At 42.4% G+C, this 22,586-nt stretch overlaps 3 protein-coding genes across 5 annotated transcripts; 1 reads left to right on the top strand and 2 right to left on the bottom strand.

Moving 5' to 3' along the window:
• Positions 1–1,333: 1,333 nt before the first annotated feature.
• CPT2 (carnitine palmitoyltransferase 2) lies at positions 1,334–7,326 on the top strand. The gene is made up of 5 exons (XM_084211160.1): positions 1,334–1,504; positions 2,312–2,392; positions 2,500–2,606; positions 4,205–5,509; positions 6,368–7,326. The coding sequence occupies exons 1-5, from the start codon at positions 1,383–1,385 to the stop codon at positions 6,697–6,699; spliced, it is 1,947 nt and encodes a 648-aa protein (XP_084067286.1). The 5' UTR covers positions 1,334–1,382; the 3' UTR covers positions 6,700–7,326.
• A 1,258-nt stretch (positions 7,327–8,584) lies between these two features.
• CZIB (CXXC motif containing zinc binding protein) lies at positions 8,585–14,558 on the bottom strand. Of its 3 annotated transcripts, none has more exons than XM_084211161.1 (8): positions 14,447–14,558; positions 14,269–14,352; positions 14,134–14,190; positions 13,354–13,435; positions 12,859–12,890; positions 12,359–12,436; positions 9,637–9,702; positions 8,585–8,896 (listed from the first exon to the last, which is right to left on the bottom strand). In XM_084211161.1, exons 1-8 carry the CDS (start codon positions 14,450–14,452, stop codon positions 8,819–8,821), a joined length of 483 nt encoding a protein of 160 aa, XP_084067287.1. In that variant the 5' UTR covers positions 14,453–14,558; the 3' UTR covers positions 8,585–8,818. The 3 variants fall into 3 exon arrangements, with proteins under 3 accessions (XP_084067287.1, XP_084067289.1, XP_084067288.1); XM_084211163.1 differs by having other exon boundaries at positions 14,279–14,352; positions 14,447–14,496; XM_084211162.1 differs by lacking the exon at positions 14,269–14,352 and having other exon boundaries at positions 14,447–14,534.
• Positions 14,559–15,202: 644 nt separating this feature from the next.
• MAGOH (mago homolog, exon junction complex subunit) lies at positions 15,203–16,980 on the bottom strand. The gene is made up of 5 exons (XM_084211264.1): positions 16,869–16,980; positions 16,707–16,765; positions 16,468–16,578; positions 16,099–16,181; positions 15,203–15,489 (listed from the first exon to the last, which is right to left on the bottom strand). The coding sequence occupies exons 1-5, from the start codon at positions 16,954–16,956 to the stop codon at positions 15,390–15,392; spliced, it is 441 nt and encodes a 146-aa protein (XP_084067390.1). The 5' UTR covers positions 16,957–16,980; the 3' UTR covers positions 15,203–15,389.
• Positions 16,981–22,586: the final 5,606 nt, after the last annotated feature.

Here is a 22,586-nt window from a genome sequence, read left to right as displayed (position 1 = left end):
CAAGGTCACCCCTCTGCCAATAGCCACCAAGCAAGCAGCTGGCATTATTGTTCCAAATTAATACCAACAATCCTATTATCAACTACATCATTAAGAGCCTGGAAGAAGATTAGGGGGCTCTGGAAAATTAGAACAGAATGCAGTAGTATTTCTAAAACAAGACCAGTTCAAAACAAAGTGACACTCCTGTGGGAAAGGCTATGCATTCCTCAGTCTCCCCAGTTTGGGGTCTGGACACCCAAACCCAGAAAGGCAACCCTGCAAGCCAGCATTCAAACAAGGAACAGAGCAGTTTTCTCAAAGGGCAGAGCAGGTAACATTTTGAACAGGACTATCACAGCAGGGCAAGCTAGGTGAAACTGGACTTCATTAATTAAAGCAGGCTTGGGTTTTTTTTGTTTCATTGCCAAAAAAAGGCTGAATGAGCAGCAGGAGAGACACGCATCAAACAGGAAATAGCCACAGACTGGAACATGCAAGGACACCTTCTGTCACTGGGCATTTATTATCTTGGAAGTGAAATGATTTCACTTTTCTTCCAACCACTATGTTGATTAGAGTAGGGCCAATTTACTTTCAGAGGATTATCAGACTAAGCCACAGGGATTGCTTTCCTTTCCTTTGCTGTGTCCGCATTCAATCCCAATGCTGATTTTTATGCTAGTGAGTGTCTGATAAAAATACACCACCATAACCATTCATATGCTGTGCTTTCTTATGAAAGCATTTCTGTAGTTTTTGGTATATTCTGAGATTATTCAATGTTTTTATGGAAAATTTTCCCCACAGTACAACAAGGTTGTGTGTTTATAATATTATATTTTATACTGTGAACAAGTATTTTGTTGTTGCATGCTTATGTTTGAGTGAAAAAAACCTCAGGAGAGATTAAACTGTTCTTTTTGGGGGCAGGATCTCAATCCTGTGTAGTCGGTAGGACATATGGATACACACACACAGCGAAAAAAGAATAAAAAGCAGAGTTGGAGAAAATAAAAGAAAAAATATGTGGAGCCCGTATGTTGAACATAAAAAGAAGTGGATTGGAGAAAAAAAAGAGGATTGCAGAAAATTTTATTAATGAATCAGAACGTTTTTTTAGTGTGTATGTAAGAGGACTGATGCAGAACCGCCCCAACACCCTGGTAACTTTGCCACCTTAGCGGCGCGTATCCGATTGACTTTTGGAATGGAATAACAGAAATACGCTTCGCTTCTCCCGTTCGTTCCCGGGGCCCCGGGAGGAGCGGCGGGGCGGGGCCCCGGGAGGAGCGGCGGGGCGGGGCCCCGGGAGGAGCGGCGGGCGGGGCCCCGGGAGGAGCGGCGGGCGGGGCGGGGCCCCGGGCGCGGCGGGCGGAGCTCGTCGCGAGCCCGACGCAATCATGGCGGCGCGGCAGCTGCTGAGGGCGGCTCCGGGGCGGCGCGGTTACAGCGGCGCGGGCGCCGCCGAGTTCCTGCACCGCAGCATCGTGCCCACCATGCACTACCAGAAGAGCCTGCCCAGGTACGGCGGGGCCGCCGCTCCGGGGAAACGCGGGGAGGGCGCGGCGGCGGCGGCGGCCCGGGGTGTCCGCTGTGAGGAGAGGGCAGAGGGAACGTCCGCCCTGGGCGCCGCGGTGCGCGGCTCGCTCGGTGCGCGCTGTCTGCAGAGGAGCCCGTTCGGCTTTCCAAATGTCAGTGTAAGCGGGTTCGGCTTCCCAAGTGTCAATGTTTGCGGGTTCGGCTTCCCAAGGGTCAGTGTACCCCTGCTACTGATAGAGCCCCTTGGCACCCAAACCCCGTGAGTGTAACGGGATTGTGCTCTAGGAAGCAAAACTCCGGCTCAGAGGAAGTTGACAAAGATGCCGAATAGAAAATTTGTGAGAAAGAAATGTCCAGCACCCAGCTGTGAGGGGATGGGGGGCCGAACAGGAGTGGCAACCGAACTATTCCTTCTACAGAGCTGCCTCTCCTAGCAGCGGTTCCTGTCACTGTATTTCCTGTGAGGGATTAGCTCCCATCACTGCAGTATCTTTGTAAAAAGACAGTCAGTTTGGTTTTCTGCCTTATTTCCCAAGAATATTATGGTGTGCTGACTGGTGTCCATCTAGTTCCTTGCTTAACTTATTCCACATGCAACTTAAGAGGCATTTAAATAATGTGCATAAGTATTACCCAAATTTATATATAATATAATAGTTTATACAGTATAGTGTGAGTATACATATCTGTATGTATAGTATATATAATAGTATAAGGAAGGATATGGAAGAAAGGAGGCAAAGATACCCTTGCTCATCAAGTGTACATCTCTGTGTTCCACTTCCTGCAGACTGCCAGTTCCCAAGCTAGAAGATACAATTACGAGATACCTGAATGCCCAGAAACCACTTTTAAATGATGAGCAGTTCAGGTATGGACAAACACACATTGCAGTGTCATGGTCTGCTTCAAAACCAAGTGTTTACATAAGAAATGTGACTTGTGACAGCGTTTTGACTCTTTTCTTGATTGTTGTAGGAAAACTGAAGAACTTGCTCATGCCTTTGAAAAGGGGATTGGAAGAGAGCTGCATGAGCAACTGGTTGCTCAAGACAATCAGAACAAGCATACAAGTTACATCACAGGTTCGTTGGCCTGCTTGGTGTAGGATAAGTCTGTAGGTCATCATACTTCATAATTGCTCATGATGCCATAAGTATTATAGGCTGAAACTTTAAGTAGCCCAGAAACTTGGAATAACTTGCTGTGAACACCCTCTGTGGCTGTATTTGAGCAATTTCAGAGGCTGGTAGAAAGAAGAACACTCATTATCTAATGTCATCTATTCTACCAGAATTCTGGGTAGATAGATTCTGGAATAGTGGTATTTTTTCATGAGTTTATAGGGTTTAGGTTAAAGAGGAGCTTATCTAGCACTTGCCTTAAGGAAACTGAAGCAATAATTTCCAAATAATTCTATGTTATTTAGCAAGAAAAGTGAACTTTGAGGGAGGGGAGGGGTCACAGAGTATAACTAAGTTTGAGAGGCAGAAGTGGTCAGTAGTTGGGACTTAAAAGCCCTTAAAACTACAAAACTATATTCTTTTAAAGAGCCAAAGAAAAGGAGTGACAGAAGTAGGAAAATGAGAATAAATAGAAACAAATCAGGAGAGGGAGAGCATGTGTATTGATTACTCTTACTTTTGATTATTCCACTTTATTATTGCTTCCAAGTACAAGTGTCTGCTCCTGAAAGTATTAGATAGCAGCAGAGATGGAAATAGTCAAATACCTATGGAAGTAGAAGTTTCCATGTTGCCCAGTGCATGCACTTCTATCCTTGCTGTCTGTTCAGACTGCCTGTTAGGGTGTTAGCTGCCACTAACTCTGTAGAGAATACCAGATTATTTCACAAAAACTGCTCTTTGGTTTGTTGTATTTTACTTTCCATTCACTTTGAACAACACCTTGGGTTTTAAGTGGTGGCTTTATGTTGTTCATCAGTGCTAACCAGTATGCTGCTTATTGTCTATGAATGTGCAGTGTCTGTATTGCTTTTTGTTCAGTTATTTTTCTTTTTATGTCTCATAAAAGACCTGTTCCACTTGAAATTGGTTTCTGAAAGAATGTAGAGTTGTCTCCACCCTGGACTTGAAAGTCTGGGGTTCAAAGGCTATGTGTTGATGACAGATGTGGTTTTAAAATTGTAGATGAGTGTTACTTACTTACCTGTGAGCACCTGTAATTAAAGTTGTAACTTAGCCCTTGGAACTACCCATTGTCCTTCTTACAGTCCAGGTAGAAGGTTCAGCTTTCTAACCTCAGCAAGATGCACTCAGTGACAGAGTTGCAGAACTTAATAGTGTGAGAGTAGGTAAAGGCATGAACCATTCCAAATGTGAGGCATGCACCAAAATAGAGCTGCGGAGCTGCACTGTATATCCTGGGAGTTAAGATTTATCCTTGAGCCATAAAGAAAACAGGGAGCTGGCCCTTGTTGCTAATGACATGGACACCCTTGACATGGATTATTCCAAACCCAGTATTTTTATGATTAGCCAACACTATCCTTCTTCATAATGGGGCTTTGGAGAAGTCTTGGGTGAATTATTTCATATGTTTGGCTTGTTTAAAGGCACTTTAGTGCATGTGATCATGATCATTGTTGGACTACATGACCCTCTTGTCTGACTCAGGAAACTGATTTTATGTTCTGACCTCTTTCTCAATGCTCAATTTTCAGGTCCCTGGTTTGACATGTACCTAAAAGCACGTGAGCCTGTTCTTTTGAATTTTAATCCATTTATGTCTTTTAATCCTGATCCGAAACCGGAGTACAACGATCAGCTCATACGAGCTACGAACATGACTGTTTCTGCCATACGTTTTATGAAGACCTTCAGGGCTGGTTACCTTGAACCAGAGGTTTTTCACCTCAATCCAGAAAAAAGTGACACTGAGATATTTAAAAAAATTATCCGATTTGTGCCTTCGTCAATTTCTTGGTTTGGTGCCTACATGGTCAATGCTTACCCCCTAGATATGTCTCAGTACTTCAGGCTTTTCAATTCTACACGGCTTCCTAAGCTCGACAAAGATGAGCTTTATACAGATGAAAAGGCAAAACACTTATTAGTGTTGAGAAATGGAAATTTTTATGTGTTTGATGTTCTTGATAGAGATGGAAACATGCTGAAACCCTCAGAAATACAAGCACACTTGAAATACATCCTTAGTGACAACAGTCCGGCCCCAGCCTTCCCTCTTGGCTACCTCACCAGTGAAAACCGAGATACATGGGCATTGCTGAGGAAGAACCTACTGGACAATGGCAATGCAGAAGCTGTTCAGAAAGTAGACTCTGCCATGTTTTGTTTAACTTTAGATGATTTTCCCATTAAAGACTTAGTGCACTTGTCCCACACTATGTTGCACGGAGATGGTGCAAACCGCTGGTATGACAAATCCTTTAGTCTTATCATAACTAAGGATGGCACTGCAGGAATTAATTTTGAACATTCCTGGGGAGATGGTGTGGCTGTGCTCAGGTTCCAGAATGAGGTTTTTAAAGATAGCACCATGACACCAGCCATCAGCCCCCAGTCCCAGCCTGCTTCAGTTGACTCTTCCAGAGCAGTGCAGAAACTTGACTTTAAGCTGAACGATGCCTTAAAAGCAGGGATTACCAAAGCCAAACAGACATTTGATGCCACTGTAGAATCACTGTCTCTTAACATGATTCAGTTCCAAGAAGGGGGCAAGGAGCTTCTAAAGCAGAAGAAGGTGAGCCCAGATGCTGTGGCTCAGCTGGCCTTCCAGATGGCTTTCCTTCGCCAGTACGACCAGACTGTTGCCACATACGAGTCCTGCAGCACTGCAGCTTTCAAGCACGGCCGTACAGAAACCATACGGCCTGCCTCTGTCCACACAAAGAAATGCTCTGAAGCCTTTGTCAAGGGACTCTCCAAACACAGCACAGAAGAGCTGCAGAATCTGATAATGGAGTGCTCCAAGTACCACGGCCGTTTGACAAAAGAGGCTGCTATGGGTAAGTAGGAATCCATCAAACACTCCTCCTTTTGCACTAAAGTGTTTATAAGGTTGCTATAAATATTTACAACTCAATATTTTAATGCTGATGGATGTCTAATGTAAACTTGACAAAAATAGTAGCAGAAGGCGGCAGTTTAAAGTACATTCCCTCATTCTGACTCGTTTCTTGATAGAGAGCAGTGCCTCTGTGCTTCCCACAGCACCTTTCACGTGTTGAGAATTTTTTATACTTTAGTTTTTTCCTTAGAGCAGTTGGACTATTTGAAGATTTACTTAGTGCATGTTGAAAAGGAACTGTGGCTTAAGTGTGAGGAGGTACTGTCTTATCTCTGCAGCGGATAAAGGCTTTAACAATTTCCAAATCAAACTCATCTTTTGGCCATGCTACTCCTCGAATTTTTGTAAATGCTTTCTTTTGAACTGCCCTTCCCAGGAGCATTAGAATTTATAGCAGTAAAACTGACTGTTGGATATTATCCCATAGAGTCTAAAATTTGCCTCCTTTTGTTGGTGCAAGATGCTCTTCCTCTTTAGGTTCATAAATTCCAGGAAAGGCTTTTTCTGCATTAAACAACTTGGCTATGTTCAGGTAAATAGTTAATCAAAGAATGTGATGTATTATTAATATTGTCTGTTAACTGCACTTTTGTGTACTCTCCTGCTTGTGCTGAGCCCTGCAGTAAAACAAGCAGGCCCTGTTCTCCTAGGACGTGGGCATGAAAGTCGGAAAAATATTTTTCATTAGTACAAAAATAAACTCCAGTTCTACAGACCTCCTCTTCTGTGGCTGAGGTGAGTTTACTTCCCACAGAAGTCAGGCACCTCTCTCACACCTGTTATTGTCTTTGTGCAGGCCAGGGCTTTGACCGGCACCTCTTCAGCCTGCGCTATCTGGCCCTAGCCAAGGGGCTGGCCCTGCCCGAGTTCTATCAAGACCCAGCCTACGCTCGCCTCAACCACAACATCATTTCCACCAGCACCTTGGTGAGCCCGGCTGTGCAGCTGGGGGGGTTTGGCCCCGTGGTGGCTGATGGCTTTGGAGTTGGGTATCAGGTACAAGATGACTGGATAGGTTGTAATGTTTCCTCTTACCCGGCTAGGAATGGTAAAGAATACCTTCAGTGTATATACAAATCACTAGAAGATATCTTTAATGTTTTAAAGGGCAAGAAAATTGGTAGTTAGACATAAAGACATTGGAACACTTTACGGTTGCAGAACAAAATGCAGATTATGTCTAATTGACATACTAATCAGTGTTCAGCATGGATGAGACTGCCCAGCCTAATTGGCTTCATGTATCATCACTGAACTTGAATACTGTTAAATTCACTAGGAAATTTCTATCTATTTGAAAGAAGTCAATTACAGACCTTGAATGCATTACAGGAAATAGACATTAACTACATCAATTAAGTAACAGATCTATGTGTTCTTAAAACACATAATGTAAAATAAGCATTTTTATTGAGTTAATGAACTTGAAACGTGAATGTTTGGACAGACTACAGTACTGTGATACCACTCTTGAACTGTTTGGTTTTAAAAAAATACATGCAATAATTTTAAACATGGAAGAGTGGTTCCATTTGCACTCTTGCAGTAAGCTTGCTTACTAACTTATTTCTTTAAACTTGAATTTATATCAGAACTGATTGTGCCTCAACTGCTTGAAGCCTTTCCACTATAACAGCTTTTACAGACACAAAAATTGAAGTGGAAGGCTTTAAGAAATGTTCAGTCACCAACTGGGTTGTTAAACTGACTGGAAAAGACTGTATTTTAATAAAGCTGCCTATTAATAACCACAAAGTTCTTTTATTGCCATATCTAAATCATACAGCACGGGTAGACCCTTTATCAATAGCTCATGTTTCTTACAAAGGTTGGAAAGAAAACTGCTGCAAGCTTTTTGCACTCTGTCTGGTATGTAGATCTTGAATTCCTGCCTTTTACCCTCTTGATTTCCACCCTTTTCCTTCTGGGAGGCCAAGTCTTTCTGTGGAGCAGAATTTACAGTGGTGTTGGCTTCTGTGATCTGTGTAGAACTAATGCAGCTCGTGTCCCACTGGCATGGACAACCAAATGTATCAGCAGAACAGGAAAGCCTGAGCACGTTGGTTGGATGTGACAGATCAGATTCAGAGGCTCAGAAACTACTTCCCTTTGCTCCTTCTTTGGGTATCTCAGCTTCCAGGTTCTCCCAGGGTCTTTTTCATTTAACACAGTAAGTGTAAGCAATACCCTGTCCTGGAAGTATGAAATAGAAGTGCTAGCAGGGGAAAGCCTTTCATATGTAAGCCTGAAGGCTTTGCTCATGCTGTTCTAGTTTTCAGCTGAAAAGCAGTATTTTAAAACTTACTCTAAAACTCAGCATGATTGTTTTTGTTCATTTAAACAAAGAAAGGAAGGTGATAATTTGGGAAGATGCAGGAAATAATGTATCAGGAAACAATAATCAGGCCAAAAGTCTGAATAAAATTCACTGAAGATTGGCTGGGCTTTTCTTTTTTTTTTTTCCTTTTTGGGTTTGTTTGGTGGGGTTTTTTGTTTTGTTTTGAAACATGAGAACAGCTGGCAAGATTGTGAATACACTCGCCAAGGAGTACAAAGTCTGTCTTCACCTAAAAATGAGGTTTATTTAATGACATACTTGGAAAGATAACTTGCTTTTCAGAGGATTGTAAATGTCAGCAGCAGTCAAGCTTAGTAAGTGTTCTCAGGAAACTCACCTCAGTCTTCACCTGAAGTGGCAGAAAGCTGCTTAAAGGTGTTCCCTTGAAGAGTTAAAGCAGTGCCTTTACTAGTGCTTGTAGCCATTTCCTCATGATAGGAGTGGTGAGTGGGAAGACTTTATTTGCTTATGTTAGACAATCAAGTGTAGGTGCTTCCTGGTGACCAACTATTAAAACCTTTAAGGCTGTAAGTTGTGTAAGCAGTTACTCAATCCATTAGCTAAGCTACAGTCCACCACAACCATGTAATTCCCAAACCCCACAGCATTAAGGACATGGCACAGTTCAGTCAATATGTACTATTTTCAGTTTGTACTGAGGCCATCTCCAAGTGCTCCATGGGAAATATTTTATTAGGGCATGCTAGGGATGGAAAGTACAACTCAGCAATGTCGGTCAAAGGTTGAACTCAACCTTGGAGATCATTTCCAACCTAAATGATTCTGTGAACTTAGGTTTCCATTTCTGAAGTGCAGCCATATAAAAAAGTAACTCCAAGGAAGCTGCGTATCTGATGATCACAGCTCCTCCATCAATAAACATGTAATAATTTGTTAGGGGTATGAACTTCAGCATTTTACAAATTTATGGGTAACTTCATAGATTCCAACAGATTCCTTTGTTTTTTCATCATAGTCATTCCAATCCTGCAGGAAATAAGATTTCAGTGTTAGTCACAAAGGACAGAATGCACAGACTGGAATTCAAACTGGAACTAAACGTTACTCAAAGTTTGGGTCTTAGATATCTGTAGGAAGTTAAATTTTAACAGGTGAGAGTAGCAAGATCAGTAATCTGAAATTAAATGAGCTTCAGTCCCAGTGTTTTTATTTTTTTTTCTGGGGTTTATTTTCTTATGTAGTCCCCAGCCTGTAGTGGACAAACAGCCCCCATGGCAGGTGAAAGGATTATCTATCATTTACAATACCCTAGTCAGGTGGGTAAGCAGACAAGCAGATCCCTGCCAAGTAGGATACCAGGGAACAGATGTGACCTTGGGATTCCTGCTCACACCCAAGGAAGATTTGCAAGGTGCCATTATCCTGAGCTATGAAGGACAGTGGCTGTATTACTTTTCAACCTCTCTGTGCACAGAACAATGGGCAGGGATCTTCCTAGACAGCCATTTAGTATGCCAGGTTCTTAGTTTCTGGAATTGCTGAGTGACTTAAATCTTTGTCAGCTGCTAAGTTAACAAGTCCATACTTCTAAATGGACACTGTTAGTAATGCTAGTTGTTCATACTTGATTCAGTTTATCTCTCCCTCTGTGGCCTTCCTGTGGCTACAGGAAGAGTAAAACCAGTCTAGGGTGTGTATTTTAGAGCACTAATGTGGGGAGGGCAAGTTAGGTAGGTAGTTTTGCTAGTGAAACTAAGACAACATACCTTTTCTAACAAGTTTATGTCATTGAAAGGTGTGCCAGATTCTGCGCCTTCAGCAGCAAACCCTGCCTGTGAACACATTTGCAAAGGTTTTTAAATTACATTGTACTGACAAAATAATAAATATGATCATTGAAACATTTAAAGAAAGTAGCTCAGCACAAAAATGTATTGTATTTCTTTTAAATTAGGCAGAAAGAATGGGCAAACTCCGTCCTATTTAGGGGTCAGTATAAGGTTGGGACCCTGCTTGTGCATTGGGAAAATTCAATCCAAGAAACAGTAAAATGAGGGAACACTGCTCCTCTATTTTTCCCAGAAAAAAAAAAAATTCCAACAATTCTAGATAACGTTAAATCTTAGTTCCTAAGTTTATGTAGCAGCATCCAATTACTATTAATAGCTTTGTGTTCAGAATCCACACAGGCATAATAGCTTCATAATACATTGCAAGGAAAGTAATTGAAAATGTGGAAGAAAGTTCATAGTTCTGGCTTGAATACTGGAATCCAAGACACTCTAGAGAAGGAGCAGCTTGTATTGGATTTAGGCACACAAGTGACAAGCAAGCTTTATGTGTAAGGAGGATCAGCTGGCTGAGTGAACAGATTAGTATCCCAAACAAGCGTTTCACAGGGGACAGTTCTTCACTGCCATCACTGTTGCTGTTTTTAAAGAGTGGAGAAAGGACAGCTCTAGGAAGGTGCTCTGGTTTATCTTCCACAGGAGTAGCTTTCTCACTTTAGGGTTCACAGTTACCAAGCTGTACAGTAAGATTTACTAATTTTAAACATGCAGGAAGGTTTCTTACATTGTCAATTGTAACTACAGAATTTTATTAACAAGTGGCTATAAATTAAAGGTAGCTTCTTCCTGGTTTTCTGCAAGGGAACTACACTTGCATTTGGGATAAAGAAATCCCTGCTAGTGCTAGTCATACATTTAGCTGTAAGAATGTGCAAAGTAAGCCACAAGACTTTAAAATATTTGGTGATTTGAATGGAAGGTCAAGCACTTGGGAGTTAAATGAACCGCAGAGTGTGGCAGATCTAACAAATCTAAGAACAGGGCACTGTAGCCTTTCAGTAACTGTCAGAAGCCCATGTCAAGGGAACTGCTGGGGTGGAGAGGAAGATCTGCATTGTGGGTCAAAACTGAGCTGAGTATAGAACAAACACCAGCAAAATGAAAGAAGCCCTACTTTTGCCACCTGGAGCCATTCACCAGCCCTGTGACTGAAATTGCAAACTTCTGCACTAGGTCTAAAATTAAGGTTTATATCAGAGAAACAAAGGATACTTTCTCCTCTCTAACACTCAAATGTTTTGTGGTGGTGGTTGGGTTTGTTGGGTTTTTTTGATAACTACTATAATTTAAATAAGACATGCAAGCATTAAGCCACTTTAAATTGACTCCAGGTGTGGTTGTATTATGTGTACCAAAAAAATACAGAAAAAATACAGTGATTATATGGCCACATGCCATGTAGTGCTAATCAAAAGTGAGATCTAGGGTTGTGCAGAAGCCAGGCTGGCTTGGATCATGCAAAATATAGAGCAGTTGACAAAATTGTTTGGAACTGCAGAAGTCACTTGAGCAACAGGAAACTCTCATTTACTGATTTAGGCATCCAAAATACCTCTTTCAGGGATTCAGGTGCACCAAACTTTAAAATTTTTGTTTACTGTGAAGTCTTTGTTCTGTAACTAAAATTGACAGCTAGGATGCAGAGCTGTAAACATCTCCTACATTTTGTAGTTTCCCCATAGATTTTACTTCAAGTGCAAGTTCCTAAGTCTGGCTGCAAAGCATTCAAGCAGGAATAAACCAACAAACATTCTGGAATAAAGGAATAATCATTCATCAAAAAGATGGACTTCATTTAAAAAAAGATGGACTTCCCCCAGCACACTGCAGCAGGGTTTCTATTTATATCAAATTCTTTGTAGGATCAGCTTTTTTGGGCTGTTTCTTAGCACAGCATCCCAGTCTGAGAGAAGGATAAGACAGATTTATATTTGTCAGTCTATTTACACCTAATCCGACTGGAATAATAGGTTAAAAATAGCAGGGAGTTAAGTGGCATAGAGCATGACCATGCACAAGAGATGAGTCATTGCAGACTGGCCCTGAAGAATCCTTTAACTCTGAACCTTGAGGTGTGCTTTGCACTAGCCCGTAACTGCCAGTGATCTTCAAGCTTTGTCTGCTCAAGCTGCAAATGGAAAAATGCCAGTGTTCATCTCCTGTGGCTCTGGTGATGTCAAAATCTGTTTGTTTTTTAGAGGACACACACTGAGGTGTGTTCATAATCTGAGCTTGATGAGCTCTGTAATGCAACAAGGGGCAAGTGGTGCTCTGTCTAATGCTGCACTTTCCCTTTGGGAAAAATTCTCTTTTGCAATGACCTGAGCAGTGAAGGCCTCTCAGATGAATTCAGATTAACAGTGAGTAACCTGGGAGGCAGTTTAAGTATGACTCCAAGGTGTGCTTAGCTTTAGATTTTACTGGCACAGAGAATACCAGTTGTTTGTGTTAGCTGTTTGAAAGTTTTTGGTTTGTTTTGTTTTTTTTCTTGAGTCAAATGAAGTAAAACAAGTAACTGTGGAAGGATGGGAATCTGGGAAGGTCTAAGATGTTCCAGAACCATTTCAAACAGTGTTTATTTCATCACCTGGGGAGAAGTGCTTTTAAAGACAGAAACAGATCACAAATAAGAACTCACCTGTGGTTGAAAGTCAACTGGTTCCAGACCTCGGCATTCAAACTCCACAATTGTTTTGAATTTCTCGCTGTCTTCAGCCTGTGATTGAGTCAGAAAACCATCAGTTTCCATCTAATAGAGACAGTGACAAGCATTAGTCTAGGAATGGATTGCTTTAAAGGCAGCACTGTCATCTCTGTGATGATCTCAAGTGACAGCAAAATCCTAGGCCTCATTTCATAGGTGGTCACTAACTAGAATTTATCTGCCATGAGGAAGTCTTCGAAAGGAAACTTTGAGGGGCATTATATAATCACCTCTAATTTGGGTGATACAGTTCAGTGTTGGCTTTTGAAATGTATCAGATTATTCTACACTTGAGACTGTGCAGGAGTCTACAAAACAATTTCTGTCCAGGGACAAGAACAGCTTTTTGTGTTCTTGAAGGAGGATGATAAAGCAAAATTTAAAATACTGTTAATTCTTTTTTATCTTTCACATAGAAGAGGAAACAAACTTACATTGTAAGGCTTGATTGTCTGACTTAAAATATCTAAAAAAAAAAAAAAAAAAAAAAAATACAAGTGAGTGGCACTGTGTCTTCAGTTTTATTCAGCAAAACCAAGCACCAGGATCTTCTTTCACAGCAATTTCCTTCTATAAAACACAAGAAATGCAAAGTTTTCCTGCAGCTGGTCTTCAAAAGGCAGAATTAAATTTTTTTCCTGTCTCCTGAGAAGTTTACACTGCACCATTTTTCCGTACCAATGCCAAAAAGATTTGCATGCTTTTGTAAAATAACAATACCGATGAGTTTTGTTCATGCAGAAGGCTGGACTCACCAGGAGGCCTTGCTGTCTCCCTGATGTCCAGAAAGTGCCTGTTGGGAACTCAAGCACCAGTGCACAAGGGCAGAAACACTGGTGAAAGTTCTTTACAAATGGTGTCAAGCAAAAATGGGGACTAAAAGAGACACTGTGAAATGGATGATGGCTGGCCAGTGTCCCAGCACGTACCGATGGAGTTCTCCCTGGAGCACAGCTTGCACTTCTGCACCATCGTGGCGCTTCCTCGGCCGCCTTTCAGGGGAGCACTGTCCTAAAATTCATGACAAGAGAGACATTTTTAACCACTTCAGCTGAGCCACTGGAAACCTCTGCAAAGGTTCAGGTAGTTTTTACAACAACCTTTAGCTTTTTACAAATACTGCAACAAGGCAGCTTTTATTTGGACGACAGAGATTAATAATTCAAAAAGCTGCGATTATTAAATAATAATTCTGTTCCAGACTTTAAATAGGGAATAATGGATATTTATGTCTTATCCACACAGGCATGCTCTACTAATTCTTCAAAATACATTCTTATCATCCAGCTGTATGCAACAAAAAGGGATGATTATTGCTAAGAACAGGCAAGAATCCCTGACAAATTTTATTCTGTTTTTCAGTTTCCAAATGCTGATTTAGCATGCATAAATAATCTCGTTTTACCTAACCTTCTCCAAAAGGATTCCATCAGCATCAGAGAAATAGGCTACAGAGAAATATGTATTTACAGAAATGTTTTTAAAACAAATGTAATACTTTATTAGCAACGGTCACCATTCAAATGGCACATGTCAATTAACAGTCTCAAAATGTTATTTTAATATAGAACATTATAATTTTCTAAATGCATACAGCTATTAGAAAACGATCTCATCTAGAGGGTAAGCTGTTGATGCGCATACGTGTGTAGGAGGCGGGTTTGTGTTCGCATTTTTGCTCAGAGGTAGGTTACGAGGGGCACACGCACCATCAGCCGCAGGTACTGCCACTTTTCGGAGACTTCACCGCAGTTCCCACATTTCAGCTGGAGAACACAAATCGGAAGTTTGAGAACTGTCAATAATCAGGGATTTGCTCCCGGCCCGGCCCCGCGGCCCCGCACCTTGAGGTACCATCGGAAGTCCTCGCCCTCGGCCCGCAGCCGGGTGATGTTCTCCAGCGTGGCGCGGAGCTGCAGCCCGATCCTCTGCAAGGCAAGCGGCGGAGCGGCGTCAGCCCCGGCCGGCCCGGCTCCCCCTGCCCCCACGGCCCGCGGGGCTCCGGCCCAGGCTCTCACCTACCCCCATGGCCGCACGGACTCTGTGCTAGTCCCGGCTCCCCGCGGCCGAGCCCTCAGCCAGGATGGCGCCTCCACGCTCTCTGCCCTCAGCCAAGATGGCGGCCGCCCCCGCCCCGCGCGCGGGGAGGCGGGAGGTGCCTGTGGGGAGGGGAGGAAAAGCGGGAGATACTGTTTTCAGCACTACACATTAATGAATAACTTTAAAAAATTTTTTCTTTTCAACTCGTAATGTCTTCTTACAGACCAGACATGTTAAGAGAAAGCAAAAAGTGCGGTTTGGCAGCACTGCCTCAGGGCCTGTGGGGGACCCCTCAAAGTCTTTCAACGAATGTTGCACAACAGATCTGCTAGCCTAGAACTACACGAAATATATTCTAGGTTGCTTTTCAGCTTCTCTGAAGCTGAACGGGACAGTCAGTGAAGACCCTGGATGGCTCCTCAGTCCCCTGTTGTTTGTCTCTGCTGTGCAGGCAAGCGGGTAACCCTGGGCTGGGATGGAGGTGATGTGTGTCTGCTATAACCATTGACCTGGGCAGAATCAGATGTTGTTCATGGCTGGCCAACAGAATACCCAGCTCAGGATGGTAAGAAAAGTTTGCCTTGACAACTGGCAAAAGTTTTGTTTCAGCGAGCCAGGCTTCGTTCTTTTTTCCACTGCTGTGTAGAGAATTACAGTGTGTGCGTGATACAAGTGAAGTGACACACTCTGAATGCACCATTACAAAAGAAGTATTAGAAGTCAGTCTCTCACCACATCTCAAAAATTAAAAACACAAATCTTACCCTTTTATTGAGTCACTGACAGTTTGTAACAACAACAAAATAACAATCAAAAAAATAATCTAAAGTACAAAAAAATTTCAGAAACAATGAAGAACTGAAACAGGATCCTCCCTTCCCATCCCTACTGCCAACATTGCAATACAAACTTCAGTCTGTCTGATTTAAATTGGCTTAATCTTGAAGTGGAGTCCAATAAGACTGAAGACGAGACATTTAAGGTCCTGGACCAGGTAGTAGAATACTCTCAAGCCTTCTGGATCTCTGCAGTTCACAAAAGAAGGAGGAAAGGGGGAAAAAAAAATTAAAAGATTAAAAAAAATTTTAACCGATGCTCTTAAAGAAAAGGTTACAGGACTAATGTATTAAAAAAACCCAAAGCCTATATGGGGACTTTTAGATTTCATCTTAGATTTGTTTTATTCTACACTGATTAAATATTCTGTACTCCAACTGTGAACATTTAAAGTTTTTACAAAATATGCATTTTTATGATGAAAACAAGTACCAACAGCACTTAGGATTTTACCCACCTCTCCCCTTGCCCACAACAGTCAGTCTTTTCAGCTCAGGTGAAATACAGGTATCTTGATTCTCCCAGAGAAACTGGCACAAAGAGGCCAATGGCAGCTCAGACTGTATGTGTGTAACAGGGTTCCCATAGCAGGATCTGCTCTCTGAGTTCGAGAACACAGCCTGGGACACCGCAGCCTAAAGGCATTTGGCACGTGGTGCTGCAACACAGAGCACTGGTGCCCCCAGGAGCTGACTCATACTTTGAAACGATATAAAATACCTGTACCAAATAATCAGGAAGTTCTAATACAGACTGGTAAATAGAAAAAAGGGCAACATAAAAAGCTGAGTACGTACTTGGACTGATTTACATCAATGAGGGAACCGATTTTTGACGTGGTAAAGGAGATGTGCTCATCACCAATTACTATCTCGAGCTCCTGAAAAATAAAAGGTTATAGGAACTTACTGCTTCCTGGTACCAGTTAGAGAAATACTTCAGTACTGTGATGGTTTTTATTACAAATTTCTATTACAAAGATATCAAATGCACCAGGTCTGTGGATCGTATTAGCTTCCACAGCTACACTGCCATTGAGGCACTACTCCAGTTTTGTTTCTTTCAGCTGGAAAAAATACTGGCTTGAAGAAAAAGTTTAGTTATGCTTCCAGGGAGCTAACATATGAAAATTAAAGAGCAATTAGAAGAGAGACTATGCACCATACCTGTCGGCCCACTCTGTCAGGAGGAGGCCACAGAGCATCATCTTCTTTTGTGATTTCACTGTCGTCGATTATTCTCTTCAGCTCTTCCATCACACTCTTGTGCACATAAGCCTGGACACAACATTCCGGCAGAGAAATAAGTACAGCACCGCCCACAGCGCCCCTGCACCGCCATCCTCCCCTGGCTCTGCCCACAGTGCCTTTCGCTGGCACAAACGCCCGCAGCCGCGGGCCCTCACCTCCTTTCGGATCATCACATCGTTCTTGTAGTTGCTGTTGTTGGCGTAGCGCAGCTTACCTGCGGGGAGAGGCTGTGCATTAAACCCGCGCCGGGACCCGCGGCCCGGCAGCCCGCCTCCGGCAGCGCGGCCCCCCTCCCCCTGCCCCCGGCCCCCTCTCACCGTCGGGCCGGAACTCGAACTCGAGGAACTCGTGTCCGAATTTCCCCTTGTGTCCCACGTAGTAGCGGAGGTAGAAATCACTCGCCATGATCACTCCTCTACAGAGAGGATCTGCGTCATCAAAGGGAAGCGCAGCGGCGCCAACGCTCCGACACTCGGCACCCGCAGGAGCGGCGGCGGCCGCGGCCGCCCCCTCGCGGGCCGGGGGTGAAGCAGCTCTGTGAGGGGGAGCTCGGGCCCGTCCCCTCAGCGCGGCTTCACCGACAGCAGCTCCGTGAGAGGGAGCTCGGGCCCGTCCCCTCAGCGCGGCTTCAGCGGCACCGAGCGGGAGCCGGGCGGGACACAGCCCGGTCCAGCCGGCACACGGCCTAAAGCCACCGGAACGGGACACAGCCCGGTCCACGGCCTAAAGCCACTGGAGCGGGACACAGCCTAAAAAGCCACCTCGGGAGATCTCACAGCGACACGAGATGGTGTCAGTCAGGTGAGGCGTCCCCCACCTCTGCTGTTCCCAGGGCAGAGTCCCAGCCCCTCGGCGGGCCCCGTGGGGGAACAGTTATTCACTTGTTACTCATAAGATAGCGTTGTAGTGACACTTAGTCATAGCAATGAAAGCGATGATGTGTAGGTGGCCATTTGTGATGGGTGCTGGTGGTTGCATTTAGTGCTGCTGCAAGAACTTGAGGCACACTTTGTCGTCTGCACTCCTTCCAAGTTAGAAGGGGCCCACCAAACCCATCAAATTTATATTTTGATTAAGTGGCTATCCCAGGAATGAAACCCTTGAAGGTTAGCATTTCCAGCCCAGTCTGCTACCCACTGGGCTATTCCCAGGGCAGGTAGCTGACCTTCACCAGTAGTGCTGATCCCAGAGCCGGTGATGAGTTAATCCCAAAGGCATTTCCTGATCTCTTTCTGCACAGAGGGAACAAACACTGTGCATTTATGATTTTAAGCACAATGAACTACAAGTGGACAAGTTGCTGTCTTCTGAAGCAGTTTGATGCCTCAGTGGGACTAGTGTGTTGAGATCCCTCACTGTAGGTGGCCTGAGGTTTGAGATCCTGCCCTTTTCTGCTGTGGGAACTGCTGAAAGGAGATAGCCAGAGACACATCCTTTTGTAAAGGATTCCCTTCCGCAAGGAGAATTCAGAAACAGGTTATTTCTTGTGCTCATCACTGAACAGGATGTTTTTTATTGAGGACGCAGAATGGGGGAGGATGGTTTGCACTGATGAGCATGATTTCATTTAGATGGTGCTGCCTCAGGTCCCTTTGCGGGGCTAATGGAGTTCTCTCTGCTTTCCTTAGAGCTATAGCAGGTTTAAATCAGCCAATATTTACTCTTATTCATTGTTTTCACAGCTTTGTGCTTGAATACTCTCAGTTGCATTCTTTAGGAATGTCAATTCTATAAAATGTCTAAAAGTTGTCTCTTTAGTAGAAGAGTGCTATTGATACAGAAATAGCCAACCTGTTGCTTTATAACATCTGCAGGTACGCCAAAGAAATTAAAACATAACCTTAAAAATGTAACATTTGTATTTGTACCAGACTGAAGGATTTTTGGCAGATCTATTGCCCTTATTTTGTGAGCTTGGTTGCCCAATCTCAAGGTGATACCATGTACTGTCTCGTTTGTTCCCAAGTTCAGAGGTTTGGTTTTGTTTGGTTTGGGGTTTTTTTGTGAGAGAATTACTCTATTGTAATTGTCTAAATTGTTTATAAGCCTTTTCAGGAATATCAGTGCTTAATGTAAATTTATTTAAATTATTGTGTTGGAAGGAAGAGCAAACTGGCATAGGAGTTATCCCAAGAACCTGCATTTTAATTCCTTCTGGAGGTGTCAACTGTCTTTGAGTTCTTTATATTAATTCTAACATTTTATGATAAATGCATACTAAATATAGGTGAGATAAAAATGTTTTTTTTGCTGTGTGTGTACATTATGTTTTTTGTCTAAGTAAAATGACTATCATGTTTGATGGTGATGCAATGGGTACAATGCCAGTGTTGTTTGGGTTATCTTGACACATTTACAATCCCAAACATGCTCTGCTTGAATGCATTGGCTTGAGTATGTGTTTGTGAAAGGCAAAATGTGTGTGCTGTAGTTCTTTTCATTCTGCTTAAAAGCATGTATAAACAGTGGTTGTTCTGCCTCTGAAGAAAATATCTCTATAAACACACATTTTTAGCATTATTTTACATATGATAGAAGGACTGTAATGTAACAATGTGCATATGGAATCTTAATACTGGTACTGGTTTATAATGGGTTTGGGTTAGGGGTGTTTTTTTTGTTTGTTTTTGAAGAAGAGTAAAACTTACATTATTTTCTCCTCTGACCTATGGGGAGCAGGTATCTGTGGGTCTTGGAAAAATGGGAGAAATCAGACAAACATGCTCTGAATATTTCTATTTATTTGTTTGGTTTTTTTCATGTCAATAAAAGAGCAGATGGCTTGAATGAATCAATCTACTTTGGATCCATAATTTAACTTAGTTTTAAGATTGCAAGATTTGTGATTGTTTCTTGAAATAGTTGTATTTTTGCTATTTTATTCTCTTCACTAGAAATGTTGAACACTTTGGAGAACTGGGTGACAGAATTTTTTTCACAGATTGCAAATAAATCAGGTTGTTTTCTGATATCTTTCCATGTCTGTAACTTGTGAAACCATGTTCCAATTTTATACATCTCTTTTTCCTTGTGTCTGCAGAGGCTTTAATTCTTACTGATTCCCCTATCAAAGAAACTGAGGGAAGTTGTGACAATACAATCTCTGAAAGTTAAAAAATCCCTAAAATACTTCTTTAAAATGTGTTCCATAGCATTTAACGTGCTCCATGGTGTGGAACTTGACTTTGCACATAGATCCTTGTTATGCCTGTGTTACTTCTTTACTTGCTGTGAAGAGAATTTTGTTGTGGTTTTGAAGAATGTTAATTCCTTTGCCTCTGCAGTGTGTGAGAGATAATGAGGATGAAAATCCAGCTGAGTCAGCAGTGTTGTGGCTGCTGAGACAAACTGGGGGTGCTGTGTTAACCCTAAGCTTTGCCCTTTAATGCACTATTCACCAGAGTTTGTGCTTTGAAATTGCAATATGGATAAGTTTCATCTACTCAGTTAAAAATACACCTCTGTAAGAAGGAGCATTTGTTGTTTTGGTGCCAAGTAAAACAACCTTATTACTCTGAGGTGAGGCTGTCCCCACAGGCCCTGCTGCTGCTGTGGCTGTTATTGACTGCAAGGCTCTGTTTGCTCACAAGGCAGCTCTCACTGGTCATGACTTGGTAAACAAAAATGGGCTCTATTGACTTCTGTATTAGAAGAACCAAATCCTAAGCCTAGCATGGACTCCTGGGTGTAAATGAGTGTCTGAAAAGGAGAAAGATTTGTGGAAATTAATTGAAAGCAGGACTGGAAGGGTCTGTCATTGTTGCTGTGTTCTTCCCCCCTGCCCTCAGACAAGATCAGCTCTCCCATGGGAATATTTGTGTGAGTTTTAAAGAAAGCTTTTTGGTTTTGATTGATTTTGATTCCCTGCTTTCTCTGCAGATGGTTTTTGTGCCAAATGCAAGTTTACAATGTAATTGACTTTCTCATTTTAAAAGTCAGCCCCCATCTGAGTCTGCTGGGTTTGGCAAGGCTGAAGTTGGGGTGCAGTGGTGTATGAGAACTGAGAAGAGTATCTGGGGTCCAGTTCTGGTGATTCCAGCTCTTTAGAGTTTATTGCCACAAATAATTTAGGAAAACAAATATGACTTATTTAAATGGTTTATTTGTTTTTCATGGTAGGACTGTGTCTTGAACTTACACAAAATAGGATCTGCTCTTATTTAAAAATAGTTGCCTGTTAATTCTCACTTCAAGATTTTACCAATAGTTACGAGGGCTGACGTGGGGCAACTTGTCTCCAGTGGCTGCTTCTGAGGAAGAATCTGCACATTTAGACTGAAATTAGCCTTTGTGAATTGTCCTCTAAGTGGTTCCCAAGAACTACATAAGAAAGAGGTCTTTGATTATTTGATGTCACTGCATGTTTCAGGCTCTTCATTTTGACATTAGCCAGGTGCTGTATTCCAGTCATGTATTTCTGTGTAAACTGATTTTATTTAAACAAATATGCCAAACTCTTTAAAGGTTTCCCTGGTGGCAGGGAGTGAGCACAGGTATTTATTCAGCCTTCAGCCCATGACCTTCCTGTAGAGGTGGGTTATGTCTCTATAAATGTGGAACTAAACAAAGGAGTGTTGAACATTTTACCTCCCAGGTTGGAATGACATCCTGGTTGTGCTGAGCTGCTTGAGATGATACTTCAGACAAGGGCTACAAAGAAACTTCTCTTTGCTTCCATGTGGCCTTGCTTTACCTTCCATAAACATTGTTCTATGTTTTTTTTTTTCTTTTATTTGAAATGCTGTACTAAGTTTGTTTATTTGTTTGTTTTTTAAAATCCAAGCTCTGACAGAACCTTCTGACACAGCAGAATTTCACAGCTTTACAGAGGTGAGAGACCTGGGGCAGGGCTTTTATAACAGAAACTTTTAGATTTTACCTTTAGGCCTGCTTACGCTGCTCTAAGTGGGCCTCACGTTTTCTGCTACACTTTGACAAAAAGTTAAATGGAATTTTATTAATTTCTAACATTTTTACTTGTGTACTTTTTAATTGGTTTTGCTTTTTTTTTTTTCAGGCTTGTCATCATCTCTAACACACAAGTTTTTCCAATGTATTTAATTCCAATATTTGAGTTTTTTCTTTTCCCTTATTCTATAAAGAAAGAAACTTGTGTAGTAAGTGAGGAAATCCAAGCATAAGGCTTCATTGGCAAAAGAGGGAAACACCTGAGGCACATCTGCCTTCTCACAGAAGACTTCCAGCCTTGCTTGTCCCCTGCATGCATCAGACTCTCCAATCTGTAGTCATTTGAAAACTTTGTCAAGAAAAATGCATTGCTTTCCTTTTAGATAGATAATTGTGCCCTCGAGCAGGCTTTGATCTGGTGGGTGCAGGAGTCCCATCCATTTCCTATGCAATCCTTATTTTTAAAAACCCTGTACAATTGTGAGGGATCCCAAGTGAGAAGCAAACCCTCAGCTTTCAAGAGAGCCCTTGCAGACAGACTTCATGCACAGGTGATGGGCTGAATTCATTCAGGGTTGCCATGGCAACCCCTTTTTTTTCTTTATCCAGAGAAAGATTGTTTTATCAGTAAATGTACCTTTCCACAGTACCCCATGGCTTTTGTTCAGGGGTCTCACAGCTCTCAGAAGCAAGAGATGGGCAGGCCCTGAAATTAACAGTGTCACAGATCCTCCTTGTTCGCTAATGCTCTTTGTTCTTCAGCTCTGAGTATCCCAGCATTTAGTCTCTCCACCTCTTCTCTGGGGTTTTTGGCAGAAAACTGTCCCTTCCATAGTGCATGAGGCCATATAATCTCAGATTCTGGGCTTTCAGCCTTATTATTTTACAGCCAGGAGACACAATTCTCAGTCTTGATGTTCTGTCCTTTTCTCCTGATCTCAGAGAGTTCTTGGTCATCTTTTTCAAGATTCTGTTTTGCTGTGCATAATGGCTCTCATGCCCCTAGGAGCAGCCATCAGGCTGGTTCTTTTCCATGTTCATATCACTGGCAGTTTTTTAGTGATTTAAAAGTAAAAAAAATAAGGGAATAGAACCAACCAAGATGAAAAGGATGATACTGGCTGTCA

The sequence above is a fragment of the Fringilla coelebs genome (assembly GCF_963513975.1).
Source record: "Fringilla coelebs genome assembly, chromosome: 9".
Classification (NCBI taxonomy): domain Eukaryota; kingdom Metazoa; phylum Chordata; class Aves; order Passeriformes; family Fringillidae; genus Fringilla; species Fringilla coelebs.
The sequence above is the reverse complement of the archived record's forward strand: the minus strand, read 5'-3'. Positions and strand labels throughout refer to the sequence as shown.